We start from the raw sequence: 15871 nt of genomic DNA, 5'->3' as shown, positions 1-15871 counted from the left end.
GCACCAACATCTATGTCTAAAAAAACGTTCTTTCCAAATGCATCTCTACACTGGGTCCTAAAGCAATCCCAGAAGACTCAAAGAACTTCGTGCAAAGGAAGCTCCTCAACAGACAACAAATCGAGTGCCCCAAAATCACTCACGGGGGCCAAAACTCCCTAATAATTAAGTCCTCAGAGAACAAATGCTGAATGGCTTAGAATGGCGAGTCATGCATGGGTCTATTGACTGAGTCTCTGGTTGTTTACTTCCTAAATGTATGGTCTAAGGGGACATGTGTCCACCAAAATCCCACTGGTTCTCACCTGATTTTCTCTCACTTTAAACAATTTGAACAGTGTACAAATACATGCCAGGAGTCAGAGTATAAGTGCCCCTCATCTCTTGATCAATTACATTAACCTTAGGAGTATTGTAAAGGATTCTTGGCACTCTTGCTCAGTGAAAATTTTGACCCAATATGTCATTTTCTTTGCATTTCTATGGGTAAAAAATGACACTAACCAGGCTGCTTTCCTGCCTCCTCCAGATTGGAGTTCCCGTCTCGATCTGGAACAGCTGCTGGGAGGAACATGCTGCTGGGCATCACCATCTCAGGGGTGGTCACCTGAGAAATAAGAGGCAGAGAAATGAGGAGAGCCAAATGGAGAGGAAAGAGACACAAAACAGGGAAATGTGTAAAAATTATTTAATAAGCAAAATTAGCCTTCACCAGTGTAAAGCTGGAAGTGTCACTTTTCATAGCTCACTGAAGATTCATGTTTATTAGACAAAGCTCACATCAGTCAAAAGTGTTTCTACGGTTACATTCTGGACATAATTAGCAGTGCACACTTGAAGAATAATCTTATTATTAATATTTTTCCTTTATGCAGAATTTTGACTTTGATCACTGACAATGTTTTGTCATGGGCTGTGAAACTTCTTGTGCAACCAATTAGGTAGATAAGTTGAAAGGCCCACCTTAAGCTGCTGAAAACATAATAAGGGCCCTAATTAAATCATACCTAGTAAAGTACACTGTAATCTTGAAGCAGGGAGCATTGTAGTACTGTTTTCAAAATGTATTCAGGCAAGAAGAGGAGGGGAATGAGAGCGAAGGAAAGGGTAAGAAGAAGAGAACAGAACAAAGAGAAGGCTAAGGACACGCAGACACATTGGCAGATCCTCCAGGAAACAACATTTTGTAACCCTTTAGAAGCTAGATCAAGTGCAAACGAGCATTTCTTATGACTCACTTCAGCCAGGATTTCCTTTGGAGTCTTTGCTCGAGGTACTCAGAATCACTGGGAAGCTCTGGCCAGTGTCCCAGCCACACAGGGTGCCTTGCACAGCATTCTATACCAGGGCAGCACCACCTTGACCGTGGCTATTGTTTACTAATATAGCAATTGCAGAATCAGCCTGGATCAAAAGAGCTGTAATTTTAGATCAGATCCTCAGACACTTCTCTAGGCTTCTCTGCCATCTGGCTGGAAGTCTGTCTACATAAGTTATCATTTACCCGACATTAATGTGATAAGCAGCCCTCAAATCCAATGTAAGGATAAAACGTTCTTGATTTAAACAGAATATCCCTTTGCCTGCTACAGGGTGGAAAGGTAGTAGGCGAAGATATTGCTACATGAATTAGAAATTATCTCCTGTTTGATGTCAGCCTAAGAAATGAGCTGAACAGAAACTAGAGTCACACCCCTAGCCTTTCTACATGGCAGCCAGCCCTACCTGAAGGAGTTATCTTCCCATGAAACACAGGTATCTCAGGATCTTTACTTGCTGTTGCAAAGACTGGAGCACCTATATTACTGTTCAAAATTAAATATTTTAAATAAATTATTAATTTTTTAACGGTTTAAAGATCCTGGCCTTGCTCAAAATAGCTGCTGACATGTTCCCTAGAAACATCGTGACAGGCTCCAGTCCTAGGGGAAACCCACACAACGGTCCCCATAAACACCAAAAAGGGAACACCTCAATACCTTTCGGGGTATTAGAATAATTTCAGCAGTTCAGATGCTGATAAGGTGCAGAAATTAAGCAACAGGCACTATGGAGAAGGGTTCTGAGAAAGCTCACGTTTATGAAGAGCAGGTGCAAGGCAGGTGAATGTGCGTGACACAGAATTCCTGCTCCCAGACATCTGCACCCTCACACAAAGCTCGTCGGCAGCTGGTTAAGGCTAGCTGTTGATGAATCGTTAGGAATGGAGCAGAGATTGCCAAACTCATTCCATCTATTTTCTTTTTAATAGAAAGCATTTCTGACCAGTGTGGTTGGGGAGTCCAGCGGGAATCCAAGAAGTGAAAGGTCACCGATTAATTTATAGTCTTCAGCCAAGGGGGAGCACGAGGTTGGGGGCAAGAGGGGGAGAAAGGGAAAGGAAAAAAGACTCCCCCCCACCTCCTTTCTCGGTTGTAGCTGCAGGATCAGTCCTTTCCAGGGATCTTTAGGAATTATGAAAAATGAATCATGAGAAATAAAAAAAAAAAGCCCTACAGAGTAAAAAAGAATAAAATTATCTAACACCTCAGCTGCACATCATTATAGAAAACTGTGGGCTTTTTATACGCATTACAGTAAGGCAGACATCCCCTCTAACAGACTCAGTACGACGGATCAGTAATTGTTTTCATACACTTTAATTAGAAAAACTCAGATGGCTATGAATAATAATGGAAAAGAGAGACTTTTGCACTTGAAAGGTTGAAGTCAATCAAGTGTGAATGACGGCAAAAAAGAAAAAAAAAAGACACCAATTCATCAGCCCTCTGTTGTCTCGCAGCGACTTTAATCATAATTCCTGATTGGGATTCAAGAAGGCAGTAAGCAGAGGTTCTTTGTCTGCCTTCACCTTCCATCAATTAACTCTTCCCGAAATATAATCATCAACCTCACATGCTCCTCTGCATCTTAATCTGGGCCTCCAAACCTGTAAGTCTTGCCCCATATGTGTTTAAGTAATTACTTTTATCTACCTGCATCTTCTCATCTGTAGTGTCCTCAAATTCTCTGGGGGGAAAAAAAAGATTTGGTATATAAAATTTTGATGGGCAAGAAATTCCCAGGAGGCAAAGAGGAATCTCCCTAAAGGGAATCCTGAGGATCTAGAAAGTCTGGTGGGGTGTATCTGCACATACGTCTCAACACAGAGATGGAGAATGGAAGCCTCCTTCCTGCACAGGCTACTGGAGGGCCCCAAGGCAGCCCTCAGACACTAAAGTTTCTGTGCCTTTGTTCACTTGTCTCTCTCCTCCTACTTTCCAGAGCTTCTCAAACTCTGCATGCTTTTTTGTAAAGAGCCATAAATACAGTCCTGCCAACAGCTCACTGAGGAAAAGGAGAGGTGGCCAAAGGCAGAGTTCCTTCGACATCTCCCTTGGCATCCCCCGCCAACCCCCTTGTTTTCTGGTCCTATATGACTACCAAGTGGCGTGGAAGGTTCAGACTCTCCTAGCCACACCTCTGATGGGTAGCTGAAAGTCACTGGGAAAGGCAGTCCCTCAGGTGTGCTGAGCACTGTTCTGTGAAGACCCTCCCTTTTGCTAGGTGCACTGGAGCATGTAGGTGTGTGAGAGGACACAACCTGACTGCAGCATAACCAGAACCATCCCAGATGTGCCCAAACCTCAGACACCCTCAAATAACAGGATGGCACCACCTTCCCCTGCAGACAAAACACATGCATGCATATGCTCTCTTTCCTCCCTCCCTCCCTCCCTCCAATCTCCCTCTTCCTACTTCTACTCCAGATTCAAAAGCCAAACGAAAAGTTTCATGTTTGGCCAGATGACAACACAATTGGTACAAACAACTATACTTTCTCCATGTCACTATTCCATCCATGTAGATTGATTTTTCTCATAATCTATACATCCATCAACACTGAATATGTTAAATTATGTCCCAAATACTCTATGTATACAGGGGACCAGAGACTATTAAAACAGACTTTTTTTTTTTTTTTAGGTTATAGTATTTCACTGATAGATTTTGTGTGTGTGTTTTTTAAAATAATTTACGGTCAACTTAGCTAACATACTTTTAGCCTGGCCTTGGCCATGCAACAGGCAATTCCATGGTAATCTTCTAGATACCACATACGTTCCTGAGAGTCTTCAGAGTTGATGGGAATGCAGGAAAAAATCACCTTTGGAACTGAGGTAGTGACAGAAAAGTGGCTGTGAAATCTTCTTAAGTAAATAGGTCTCATATATACAAGAGAAATATGGAGTTCTGCTCTGATGCCAGAAATCTTGAAGTTGAGGCAATTCTCATAAACAACAATAGAAATAAAAGAGTTCCACACTGACACTGAAAGTCTTCAAGCTTAAGCAATTTCAAAACAACTTAGTTGTTGAGAAGGAAGGACCTCAAGTGACTCTGCTTACCCATCCATTTGACCATCATTCACTAGATATCGTACAGGGTCCCTGTATTGCACGCCTGTTAAGATATGGTGAGACAAAGTCCCTGTGCCCAAGAAGCTCACAAGCCAGAATAAATAACCTTTCAGAGATCATAACCTTAGAAAATCTGAGGAAGGCTGCAGATGCCTAAAAACATACTTTCACACAGAAACTACTACAGATAATTTCAGGAAATCACAGGCTCCCTAGAGAAAAATCCATGTACTCAAGTTAACTGTCCTTGAACTACCAGGAGAGGTGACATGGGTTCATAAATACCTAGTTCCTACTTCTGTTTGGTTCACCATCGTTTCGGATTATGACTTGATTCTTCTCAAGTTTCTATCAGGTGAGTGGACCCTAAAGCCCCAAGGACACTCCTTATAAAACCCAGAGGGTTGGATGTGGGTCTGGCTGCCACTATGACACTTGGGAGGGACCACCGGTGTTTATTCTTTCTCGGTAGAAGAAGCTAGAGTTATAAGGAGCCCTCTCGCTTCCTGTTTTCTCCAGATCATGGATGTGGAATGGCCAAATAAAGCACCCTGAACAGCCAAGGGGTATATACCATGCTAAGTTCTCATGGGACTATCCATGCAAATTTACCACTCAAGGCCACCTTGTCTGACTTAGACCAATACAACCAACGTGTTCTACACGCTGGAAAGCAAAGATACTATCCCTACACCCTTGGCATTGCTCACCTAAGTAGGGGATCTTTCTAAAAGGTTCACTATTCCAAGTGAAAAAATACATTTGACAAAACCTAGACTCCTAAGGAACCCTCAAATCTTTCACTTTTCAGTAAAAATCATTAGAATGAACCACCTCAGATAGGAGAAGGCGGGATAGCCTCAGACACAGGCATTCCTGATGCAGACCTGGCCAGTCTCCGCATCCTTGTAAGTAAGGAACTGCTTCTGTTAATACTGAAGTTCAAACCCAGATGCTTCGGGAGCTCAGCATTCTAGCTAGTGGTATGTCTGCAGGCTGCAGTGGGACTCAGGCTGCTCACTGCTCCTGCACCGGCCACCACGGGAGCCTGTCCACTGGTCTCTGCACTTCTGCAGCCAGCAATGCAGAGCACCTCCTGGCAGCAGGGCTTCAGAATTGTTCTCCTTTCCTTTACTCTCTCCCAAATGTGCCAGGCTGGGCACTGGCCCACAGAGGCTAGAGGGCCTGCTTTCTCTCTCTTTCTTGTTTCCTTTCTAAATTGTTTTCTATGTGGTTGTCTATCTTTGTGTGTGTGTGTGTGTGTGTGTGTGAACCTAAAACTCATGAGGAAAAACTGTAGGGCCATGTTCACATTCATGTGGGCCAGAAAATAACATAGCCCTAACCAGAGTTTAAAAACTAAGAATAAGAAAGACAAAAATAAAAAGGTGACTAGAAGAACAGGAAACACAGGAATAGTTAACACACACACAGGGTGACAGAAAAGAAAGTTGAGAAGGAGAATGGATTGGAGAGAAAAGCTTCATTAGACTCAGAGAGGCAAGCAGTGGCAGTATACCAAGGTCACTTCTAATTTAGACCATCTAATTGGCAAACAGGCTCCAAATGGCTATCATCTCACAGGGCTTGGAATTAATGAAGCCCGATTATTTTCATTACCTTCCTCTGAGATAGAGACAAAGTGAGAGAGCTGGTACCCAAGCAGGTGCAAAAGCCCCAGGGCTAGTGGCCACCCGCCGCCCCAGTTAGGGGGGGCAGACAGCAAGCCTGTCCCAGAGGCCCATAGATGCACAGGGAGACAGACAATGACTGAAAGAAGTCACAGGACACAAACTATTGCTCCTGAGTAGGGGGAGTAGGGGGCGCAGAGAGCAGGGGAGACAGGAAGGGAGGAGAGAGAAAAATGGGGTGCAGGGCCAGGAGCACAGAAGGGAAACCTGTGCACAAACAGAAAATACTGGATAACTAAGAACTACCAAAGGGAGATAAGATGAAGAGCTAGAGAAAAAGAAGTTCCTGGGCTGCTCAGGAGCCTATCCCCATCTCCACTATAAGGTCATATTGTGGTAAGTGACAAAGGAACAAAAACAATTTCCCCATATTAATGCTCCAGGAGCCCAGTGGTGTGTCCTGTTACTTAGAAGGACAGTGATCAATTAGTATAAGAGTATTGAAATGCATAGTACGTGGTCTTTCCCATTCTTACGGAGGGGCCAGGAACATGTTCCCCCTCAGCCTCAACCCTCCTTCCCCCAAAAGAGTAGGAAATGGAGGGTACAGAACAGGAGCTCCTACATCCCCTCCACCAATTTGAAATCTCTACCTTCTCTGTAAATAGGTGAGAGTTCTGTGGAGCCGACACTGGGAGCAGCCTGCTCGGTCAGGTCTGGAGGGGCACTTGTCTCAAAACCCTTAGGCTTTATAGATTTGCTTCTTTGATATGACGTGTATAAAAACACTCTTTGGAGGTCTGTTTCCAATAGGCCAAGCAGAATGAAGTGCTGCGGGTGCAGTTTCCATAGTGGAGGACCAGAGCTGCGATTGTTCCCAGTGGAGAATATTTTCAAGCCCCTTCATCGGTAAGGAGAAGGGGGCCCATGGAAGACACAGATATGAGATGCAGAGCATAAGCAAGCAGCTGTTACCATAGCAACAGACATATTAGACACTGCAGGTTCCTGAAAGCTGTCTGATAAGGTATTATTAAATGAAGCCTCCTCAAAACACTCTCCATTTACAACTGAACGGAAAGACATTGTGTAGAAAGTAATCTATTTCCATTTATCAGGGTGAAATTTACTTTTAGAAGAACTGAAACCCAATTCAAGCCAAATCTTGTGACCTTGGACCCAGACAGCAGAAAATGTTTATCCGAATTTATAGCTTTAGATACCCGGGACATACCCAACGTCTATCAAGAATTGTCTGTGTGGTAGATTTTGCCAGCTTTTCCTATTCTACAGCCAACTGCAGCTAATAGTCAAACCATTTGACAAGGAAGGAAAGTCACTCCTCTTACCACCATTCATCCTGGCCACTTGGGGACAAGGCAGACATAACTTTCTCCTTTTGGAGGATGAATGACTATACACTGGCCATTCCTTAATGATATGCTTTTGAAAACTGGAACTCTGGGGCACCTGGGTGGCTCAGTTGGTTAAGCTTCTGACTTTGGCTCAGGTCATGATCTCACACTGTGTGGGTTCGAGCCCCACATCGGGCTCTGTGCTGACAGCTCAGAGCCCGGAGCCCGTTTCAGATTCTGTGTCTCCCTCTCTCTCTGCCTTTCCCTCACTCTCTCTCAAAAATAAATAAACATTAAAAAAAATTTTAAACTGGAGCTCTGATTTGAGGGACATTTGTCATCATGCTGTTTTCAGAGTTTCCTGTTCCAGTTGACCAGGAACAAACAAACATACAGTCAGAAAGTCCAACCAATACCTTCCCATGGCCAATTTTTTAATAAATTTACAGTAAAATGCCCTCCAGGAGCATGATTGTCACCACAGGCTTATTATAATCACTTGGTTATAAAACAATTACAAATTCCATTTTAACACCAAACTTTTCAGAGGAAGCACAGTGGTATCTGTTTTGATTCAGGAGGGCAAACTTCAGTCCTCAAACAGGATTATGGATTCCCCCTAAGCTACAGCCATCAATTCTCCTCTAACCCTGATTGCTCATCTTTTCCTGCTGAACTAAAGGATCAAAATGGAAATACTTCATCACCTCAATGCAAACCATCCTCAGAGCTTGAAAAACCAATTCAATACTGACAGCCAGGCAATAACTCCATCTTCTAATGCAGACAGAGGGTATTAAACCATCTTTACATATACCTTTAAGAGTAAAACCCTCATATGATTATATTTCTCATAACTTTCAACTTTGTTTCTGAATCCACTAACTTTCTCTTGCTGCTAGCAAACTGACTTCCTATAATCAGAACCTTTCCCACAATTTGCACACTTTTCAGAAATGTCTACATTTCTAGTAAAAACAGTCCCATTTGTAATTGCACCAAAAATAATGAAGTACCTAGGAATATACTTAACCAAGAAGGTAAAAGTCCTGTACTCTGAAAACTTAAAACATTGATCAAAGAAACTGAAAACGACACCAAGAAATGGAAAGACATTCCATGCTCATGGATTGGAAGAACAAATATTGTTAAAATGTCTATACTACTCAAAGTAATCTACACATTTAATGCAATCCCTATCAAAATACCAACAACATTTTTCACAATCCTAAAATTTGTATGGAATCACAAAAGACCCTGAATTGCCAAAGCAATTCTTGAAAAAGAACTGAAGATATCACAATTCCATACTTCAAGTTATGCGGCAAAGCTGTAGTAATCAAAGCAGTATGGTACTGGCACAAAAAGACACACAGTTCAATGAAACACAATAGAAAACCCAGAAATGAACCCACAATTATATGATCAATTAATCTTTGACAAAGGAGAAAAGAATATACAATGGGAAAAGACAGTCTCTCTAACAAATGATGATGGGAAAGCTGGGCAGCAACATGCAAAAGAATGAAAATGGATCGCTTCCTTACACCATACAAACATTAAATCCAAAATGCATGAAAGACCTAAATGTGAGAACTGAAACCATAAAAATTATTTAAGAGAGCACAGGCAGTAATTTCTCTAACATTGGCTATAGCTGCATTTTTCTAGATATATCTCCCGAGGCAGGGGAAATAAAAGACAAAATAAACTGTTGGGACTACATCAAAATAAAAGGCTTCACTTCCTTCCAGTGAAGGAACAAAACTAAAAAGACAGCCTACTAAATGGGAGGAGATATTTGCAAATGATATATCCAATGAAGGGTTAGTATCCAAAATATGTACAGAACTTATATAACCTAACCCCCCCCACCAAATAAACCAATTAAAAAATGGGCAGAAGACATGAACAAACACTTCTCCAAAGAGATACAGATGGTTAACAGACACATGAAAAGATGTTCAGCACCACTCATTGCCAGGGAAATGCAAATTAAAACTAAAATGAGATACCACCTCACACCTCCTAGAATGGCTACAATCAAAAACACAAGGAACAGCAAGTGTTGGCGAGGACATGGAGAAAAAGGAAAACTCAGGCACTGTTGGTGGGAATGCAAACTGGTATCGTCACTGTGGAAAACAGTATGGAGGTTTCCCAAAAAGTTAAAGATAGAATTACCCTATGATCCAGTAATCATACTACTGGGTGTTTACCCAAAGAATACAAAAACACTAATTGGAAAGGATATAAGTATCCTTATGTTTATTCCAGCATTATTTGCAATAGCCAGACTATGGAAGCAGCCTAAGTGTCCATTGATTGATGAATGGATAAAGAAGATGTGGTATATATACACAATGGAGTATTATTCAGCCATAAAAAAAAAAAAAAAAAAAAAAAAAACCAAAAAACGAAATGTTGCCATTTGCACCAAAATGGATGGGTCTAGAAAGTGTAATGCTAAGCGAAATAAGTCAGAGAAAGACAAATACCACATGATTTCACTCATCTGTGGAATTTAAGAAACACAACAGATAAACAAAGGTGTGGGGGGGAGGGAGGGAGGGAGGCAATCCAAGAAAAAGACTCTTAACTATAGAGACCAAACTGATGGTTACCAGAGGGGAGGTGGGGGGATGGGGAAATAGGTGAAGGGAATTAAGTATACATTTATCATGATGAGCAATGAATAATGTATAGAACTGTTGAATTGCTATACTGTACACCTGAAACTAATATAACAATGTTAACTATAGTGGAATTAAAAAAAAAGAACTTAAAAAAAAGTCTACATTTCTATAGAAAAAATCTCCATTGTCTGCTGTGGGAAGATAAGGTACACAGGGGTTTCAGTACAAAGTACCAAGTACAACCCTTTCAGGGATCATGCTTCTCCTATATAATTATGTTGTCAGGGATTCTTCTAGAACAGGGTTTATAAACCTGGTTCCATGTATGAATTTTAAGGTATTCTTATGCTCCCTGGCAGTATACACAGTTTTGTATATGCAGAATACTCAATGGTGGTCTTAACAGTGGTTGTCCAACTTTACTGTGCATAGAATAACCCAGTAAGGCTACAGAATCACTTTTATTGGAGTCTCTAAAAAGGTCGAGAATCACTGCTGAGAAGGTGCTAGTTAGTGAGTAACATCCACAATTATCTTAGGGATTGGTACCCCAGGAACACAGTAGTTACATGTTGTCCTTGAAGACTCCGTTGGTAAATGAAGAAGATTCATAATGACCACCAGACTCACTTATGTGAAATGCACCTCACTTTCACTGTTATAAAAATATGACAAACAATGGATATTTGAAATATAATTTATATTATAGTCCCTAGGGATGTATAAAGGAAACCTACTGTTTAATGTAAACCAGTCATACAGATTATTATAGGCTCATATTTTCTAGACCAGACTTATATCAAATAGGAAAAATTATCACCTGAGGAGAAGAAAGATGCCATTAAGTACTAAAAATGCTTCCCATATCACTTTCTGTTCCTTCAGGCTCTTATGGTTCCAGGCCATCAGTGGGAAGTGTGATGAAGCCTGAGAAAATCCCCTTGTTATTTCCAAGGCTGGTGAGAATGCCAATACCTGTAACACAGAAACCTACCCATCCAAAAAAACGGTCTCCACTCACAGAGAATCTTTACACAGTGTTCACCAGTCTATCTGAAAACACCCACGGAAAGGGAATTTATACTTGAAAGATCTCTGAGATGAAACTTATGCTGGGTCACCTTCAAGTTTCCTATTAGCTGCTAAAGTTCTCTTGATGCATTAATTATATGTTCCCCACGACTAAACATCACTTAGAACATTATTCATTCATCTTGCATAACCAAATGGAATAGGAAATGCCTAGAGGTTATATGTTTGTAACCTGCACGTCATAACATGGAATTCTGAACCGACTACCTCCCTGGGAATCTGTACATGAAAAGACCATCAAATTAACCTATTACTCCACTGTTGAAATAAGTTAGAGGTGAGAATAATTCTCTTTGGTAGTTTTTCCTCTAGTAATCAGGAATGGGCTTGCACAGCAGCCCCATCACAGATAGAAAAGCAGGATATTAGTATCACCTGTGGAATTTGGAAAATTTTCACATTACAATTAAATCTTTATGCTAACCTTTTGGGCCGAGCTACAGTAGCCACTTAGAGCCATGCTTTTAAAACCTGCAGGTGTAGCAATAGCGTGTTGAAAATGCAAAGCCCTCGTCCATGAGTCAACACATGCTATCCCACTGACCATTCTACTGCTCCGAGAATTCAGATATTGGCTTGAGAAGTGCCCACATTACAGGGTCACACCCCTAGAGCTGGAAAATGTGGGTTCAAATTTCAACCCTACCACTTACAAGTGGCATCAAGTCAGCTAAACTCTCTGAGCCTCAGTTTCCTCAGCTGTTAATGTGAACATGTCCAAACCTTTATCTTTTAAACAAGGCTGTTGTGAGGATGAAATGAGACTAACAGCAACCTAGAACATGACCAACTTATTGAAGGTTTGCAGAGTCTAAATAACAATATCTTTTATGTAAGTGGTTAGCTAATCTCTGCATCAGACCAGGAGGGAGGATAATAAGGGAAGGTGGAGAAACACATACACATTCAATGCTTTGGGCTACAGTCACACCATGGTCGTACCCAGTCGAAGGCAGGTACAGAAGAACAGAGGTCTAGGGCCATTTTTGATATTTCCAACTCTACACTGGCTTTCTCACCCAACAAAACAGAATCTCCTCCATGTTACTGCATCACCTTTGACCTCGGGAAAGAGAAGCCACAGGTCTTGCTGCCGGCTGCCTTACCGTCATAATGAGTTTCTCCACGCAGTCAGGTGCCACGCTGTGGAGGTGGGTGAGGTGCAGCTGGAGGTGGATCTTGTTGTTGAGCATGTCCTGGCACAGGGGGCAACGCAGCATGGGCTGCACGGAGTGCTGCGTCATGGCGTGCACCCGGAGGCGGTTGACGTCGGCATTGCTGTACTTGCAGTAGGGACACTGGTACATCTGTGGGGGATACATCCACCCCTCTGGCTGAATCTTCAGTTCCCACCAGTGCCTGTGTCTGCCCCAAGCCCACCCACCCAAAAGTGTGTTCCCCACTGGTGTCTAGAATGCTCTCCCCCTCCCCCAACCAGCAGAGCCCCTTCCCGTCTCACCTGCTCTGATTTGGTCTCCTCTGTTGTTTTAGGTCGCTTTGAAGAAAGAGGAGATTCTGAGCTACCTGTGAAGGAGATGCGTTTGGAGGTCGCGGGAGAATCTGTCAGCTCCTTCTCTGCTTGGCTGGACGATGCTGGAAGGAAAAGCAGAAGATGCGATACAGCAGCCAGACCAGGCCAGCTCCCAGAGGGTTTGTGTTGGGTGAAAATCAACATTCATTTATAGCACAGGATTTTCTTGAAACACCAAAACTCAAGTAGGATGAGCATCCGGACTGACTTATCAAGCACACTGGAAAAGAAGCAAGTGTTCCTTTTTCCCCCATGAATTTCTGTCACTACTTTAACAACTGAATGCTGAGAAAAAAAAAAAAAATAGGGACTAAAAGGCTCTGAGTTGGATTAAGCTAAATTCGTTGTATTATGACTTCCCCCCAATCAAGACACAATCTGCTGGCCTATGGGGGGCAGTCGGGTTGAGAGTGGGTAGGGAGTCTTACCAAATGGCTAGTCAACCTGAGTACCCAGACACACTCTGCTTTCACAGAAGTCCTCAACTATGTGAGCTCAACTTTATTTTCCCAGCTCTTGGAATCACAGCACAGCACATCACAGGAGACATGACACATGTGACCTGAGAAAGGTTCACATGGATATCCGCATATAAATACTTGGGGGGAAAAATCAAGTTTGAGTTTAGCAACCTGCTTTTGGGGAAAAAGTAATTGAAGAGTGAAAGACGTAGGGCACGAATCCAACATATAATCTAGCCAATGCTCCAGACACAAGCGTTTATTCTGAGTAGGTGGTAAGAGGGAAAGTCTCCTCTCTGCTTGCCCAAACCATGCCCCATTTCACCAAAAAAAAACAACCAAAACATTAATTAATGAGGAGAGTCACATGAGACTTAAGAAGCAAACAATAGGTACAGAAACGTGGGTGGAAGGAGTTCTCTGAAATACAGAAAAGGATCTGGAAGAATTTGATGAGAAAACCACTGGGTTAAAGGTTTAACAAGGATCAGCAGTGCTTCTCCAGCGTAAACACAAATCCCACCAGGAGTGGATGTGGTCATTCTAAAACCTGGTCAGTATCTAAGGATGGTTCTCTCACTTGTGAACACAGAACTTCCTTTTTCAGAATTTTGCTACGAATGATTTTTAAAATCCTGTAAATGGTCGGGAGAAATATATACCCATTCCCCTCATTGAAAAAGAATTTGACTTGCTATTGAGATCCTTGGTTTAGAAAGCCTAATTTTTACCCTTAAGTGCAAAAGCTGTCTGTATCACCCAGTCTAGTTACCTAGCTTGTGTTTCTACTTTAGGCTCAGCTTTGAAATTTGTTCTGACGTGGATACCAAGATGCTCTCATTATAGATGTGCCTTTTAATAAACAATTTTAGAAAATCAATTTTATTCATTAAAATCATAAGGCCACAAATAATTTTGAAGAAAGAATTGCTAAATGCAGGAAATATTCCAGGAAGTTGATGCTCTTCCCAGAATGCACATCTTGTGACCTTTAAACCCCAGTATCTTGGTAACCTGGTCTGCATAAGTTTGTAGGGCATCTATTATTTAAAAAGTACAAGGACAAGCATTTTATACACAGACCCCTCCTCCTCCCAACACACACATTCATAACAGTACTTTAATCTGTCTCGAATCGACTTCAAACCCATTTTGCTCTTAATGGGAGTTATTCATTTTCACTTGAAAGGTAATACATGACGGCTGGATATTTAATGTGATGGAATGGCTGCCGATTAACTAGGTGCTGTAACATTCTAGACCGGTTCCCCCATGGCCCACTTCCCATCCCCTGGCCCCTCAAAGGAACCCTGTGTCGCAGGTTTTCGACCTCACAGTGTGATGGGCCCCTGCCTGAACACTACCACAACAGGAGTCCTTAACTAATGGGTCAGGGAATTAAGTGCCCCCTGACTCCCAGAAAGTTCCTCATTCTCCATCATTTCTCATTTTTGCTTACTGATTATCCTCTATATATTAACAGTTCAAAAGCATTCTACAGATGGGGTGAGAGGAGGCATTAGGTGTTTACTTTATTTGGTTCAGCCATCCCTTCCCCAACCCCTTCCCTATTTCCACCTCCAACCTGTAGGCATTAGTTAGGCTCTGCACTTATAGTTAGGAAAGAGCTGCCACCCGCTCCTCCTTCCATTAGAGGCAAACCAAGATACAGATTCCATTCCAAACACCCACTCCCTGTCTTTTTGTTACTCTTCCCAACCCGAAACAACATTTTTCTTTTATAAGACCATGCCATCATCTTGTAAATGCCCTCAGTCTGCCACTAACACCCTTTAGAAAGGTGGTCAAATGTGCAGTTGTGAGGCCGTGTGGGTGGATGAGCCCTAAGGAGGAGACCACCGAGGATGAGACCACCCAACTCATCTCACTCACTGGGAGCTGAAGGGCAAACATAGGGTAGCCCAGTGTGGCATTAGCTTCCTTGTCTGACCAGAGCCCACCCTCTTCTTTCAGTGCTGAATGATGAATTGTGACAAGGTTGCAGAGGTGAGCATTCTGGTTTCAGAAGCCACTATCCTTTCCCCCTGCATGGAGAGGGGAACTTTTATTACTTTTTTTTTTTTTAATTTTCAAACTCCTTAACTTCTCTGGAATTGTAAAGCTTCCTTTGTGAGCTCAAGCTAAGGACTCCTTATAAAGTGCTTTAAAAAATAAAATTGGCACTCTCTCCCTCATACCTCTTTCTCCCCAGTAATACACCAGCCATGCTGTAATATGAAAATGCTGCACCTGCTGGTGTAAAAACTTCTGGAGCTCAGCTTCCTTCTATCCTGGACAGCCTGCATGTTTATTAGATCAGATCTGTCTAGTGGTAGACATTAGCCACCTGCAGCTCACTAGCTCACTTCCTAAAGATAAAGCTGTGCCATTCTTAGAATCTATTAACACCCAGTTACAATCCCATTGTGTTTCCCTGGGTGATATGGGACTGCTCCTAAGAGTTAGGTTAACTAGTCCAGCAGCTCCCTCCTAGCTTGACCCCCAATATTAATATGTCAATCCCTATCAAGACATGGCACCCATGTCTTTATACAATTTCTGTAGATGTGCCAACAGCTGTACAAGTTCTCCATCAGCAGGCTGGATAAGGGTTTACTACAGGCCACAGACAGTCTGAAGATTTCTCAAGCTGCTTCCCGCTGAACTACTTCAAAAGGGCCAGAGTCTTAAAATCAATTTCTATTTTAGTTCGTCACTAGCATACATTGTAGGCCTAAGTAAATGAGGTTGTATGAATACCAAGA

General features: G+C 42.2%; 1 protein-coding gene across 3 annotated transcripts in view; it reads right to left on the bottom strand.

The window, feature by feature from the left end:
• ZFHX3 (zinc finger homeobox 3) overlaps positions 1-15871 on the bottom strand; it is a 235493-nt gene that overhangs the window by 12106 nt on the left and 207516 nt on the right. For all 3 annotated transcript variants that reach the window (XR_006197321.1, XR_006197322.1, XM_042920007.1), the window contains exons 6-8: positions 12574-12707; positions 12221-12421; positions 505-607 (exon numbers count right to left, since the gene is read on the bottom strand). Coding sequence is in view for 1 of the 3 variants with exons in the window: in XM_042920007.1 (XP_042775941.1) it covers positions 505-607; positions 12221-12421; positions 12574-12707 (438 nt within the window). In the remaining 2 variants the exon portion in view is untranslated. The remainder of the gene's footprint in view (positions 1-504; positions 608-12220; positions 12422-12573; positions 12708-15871) is intronic.

This window comes from Panthera leo, chromosome E2, assembly GCF_018350215.1.
Source record: "Panthera leo isolate Ple1 chromosome E2, P.leo_Ple1_pat1.1, whole genome shotgun sequence".
Lineage (NCBI taxonomy): Eukaryota > Metazoa > Chordata > Mammalia > Carnivora > Felidae > Panthera > Panthera leo.
This window is presented reverse-complemented; position numbering and strand designations above follow the sequence as displayed.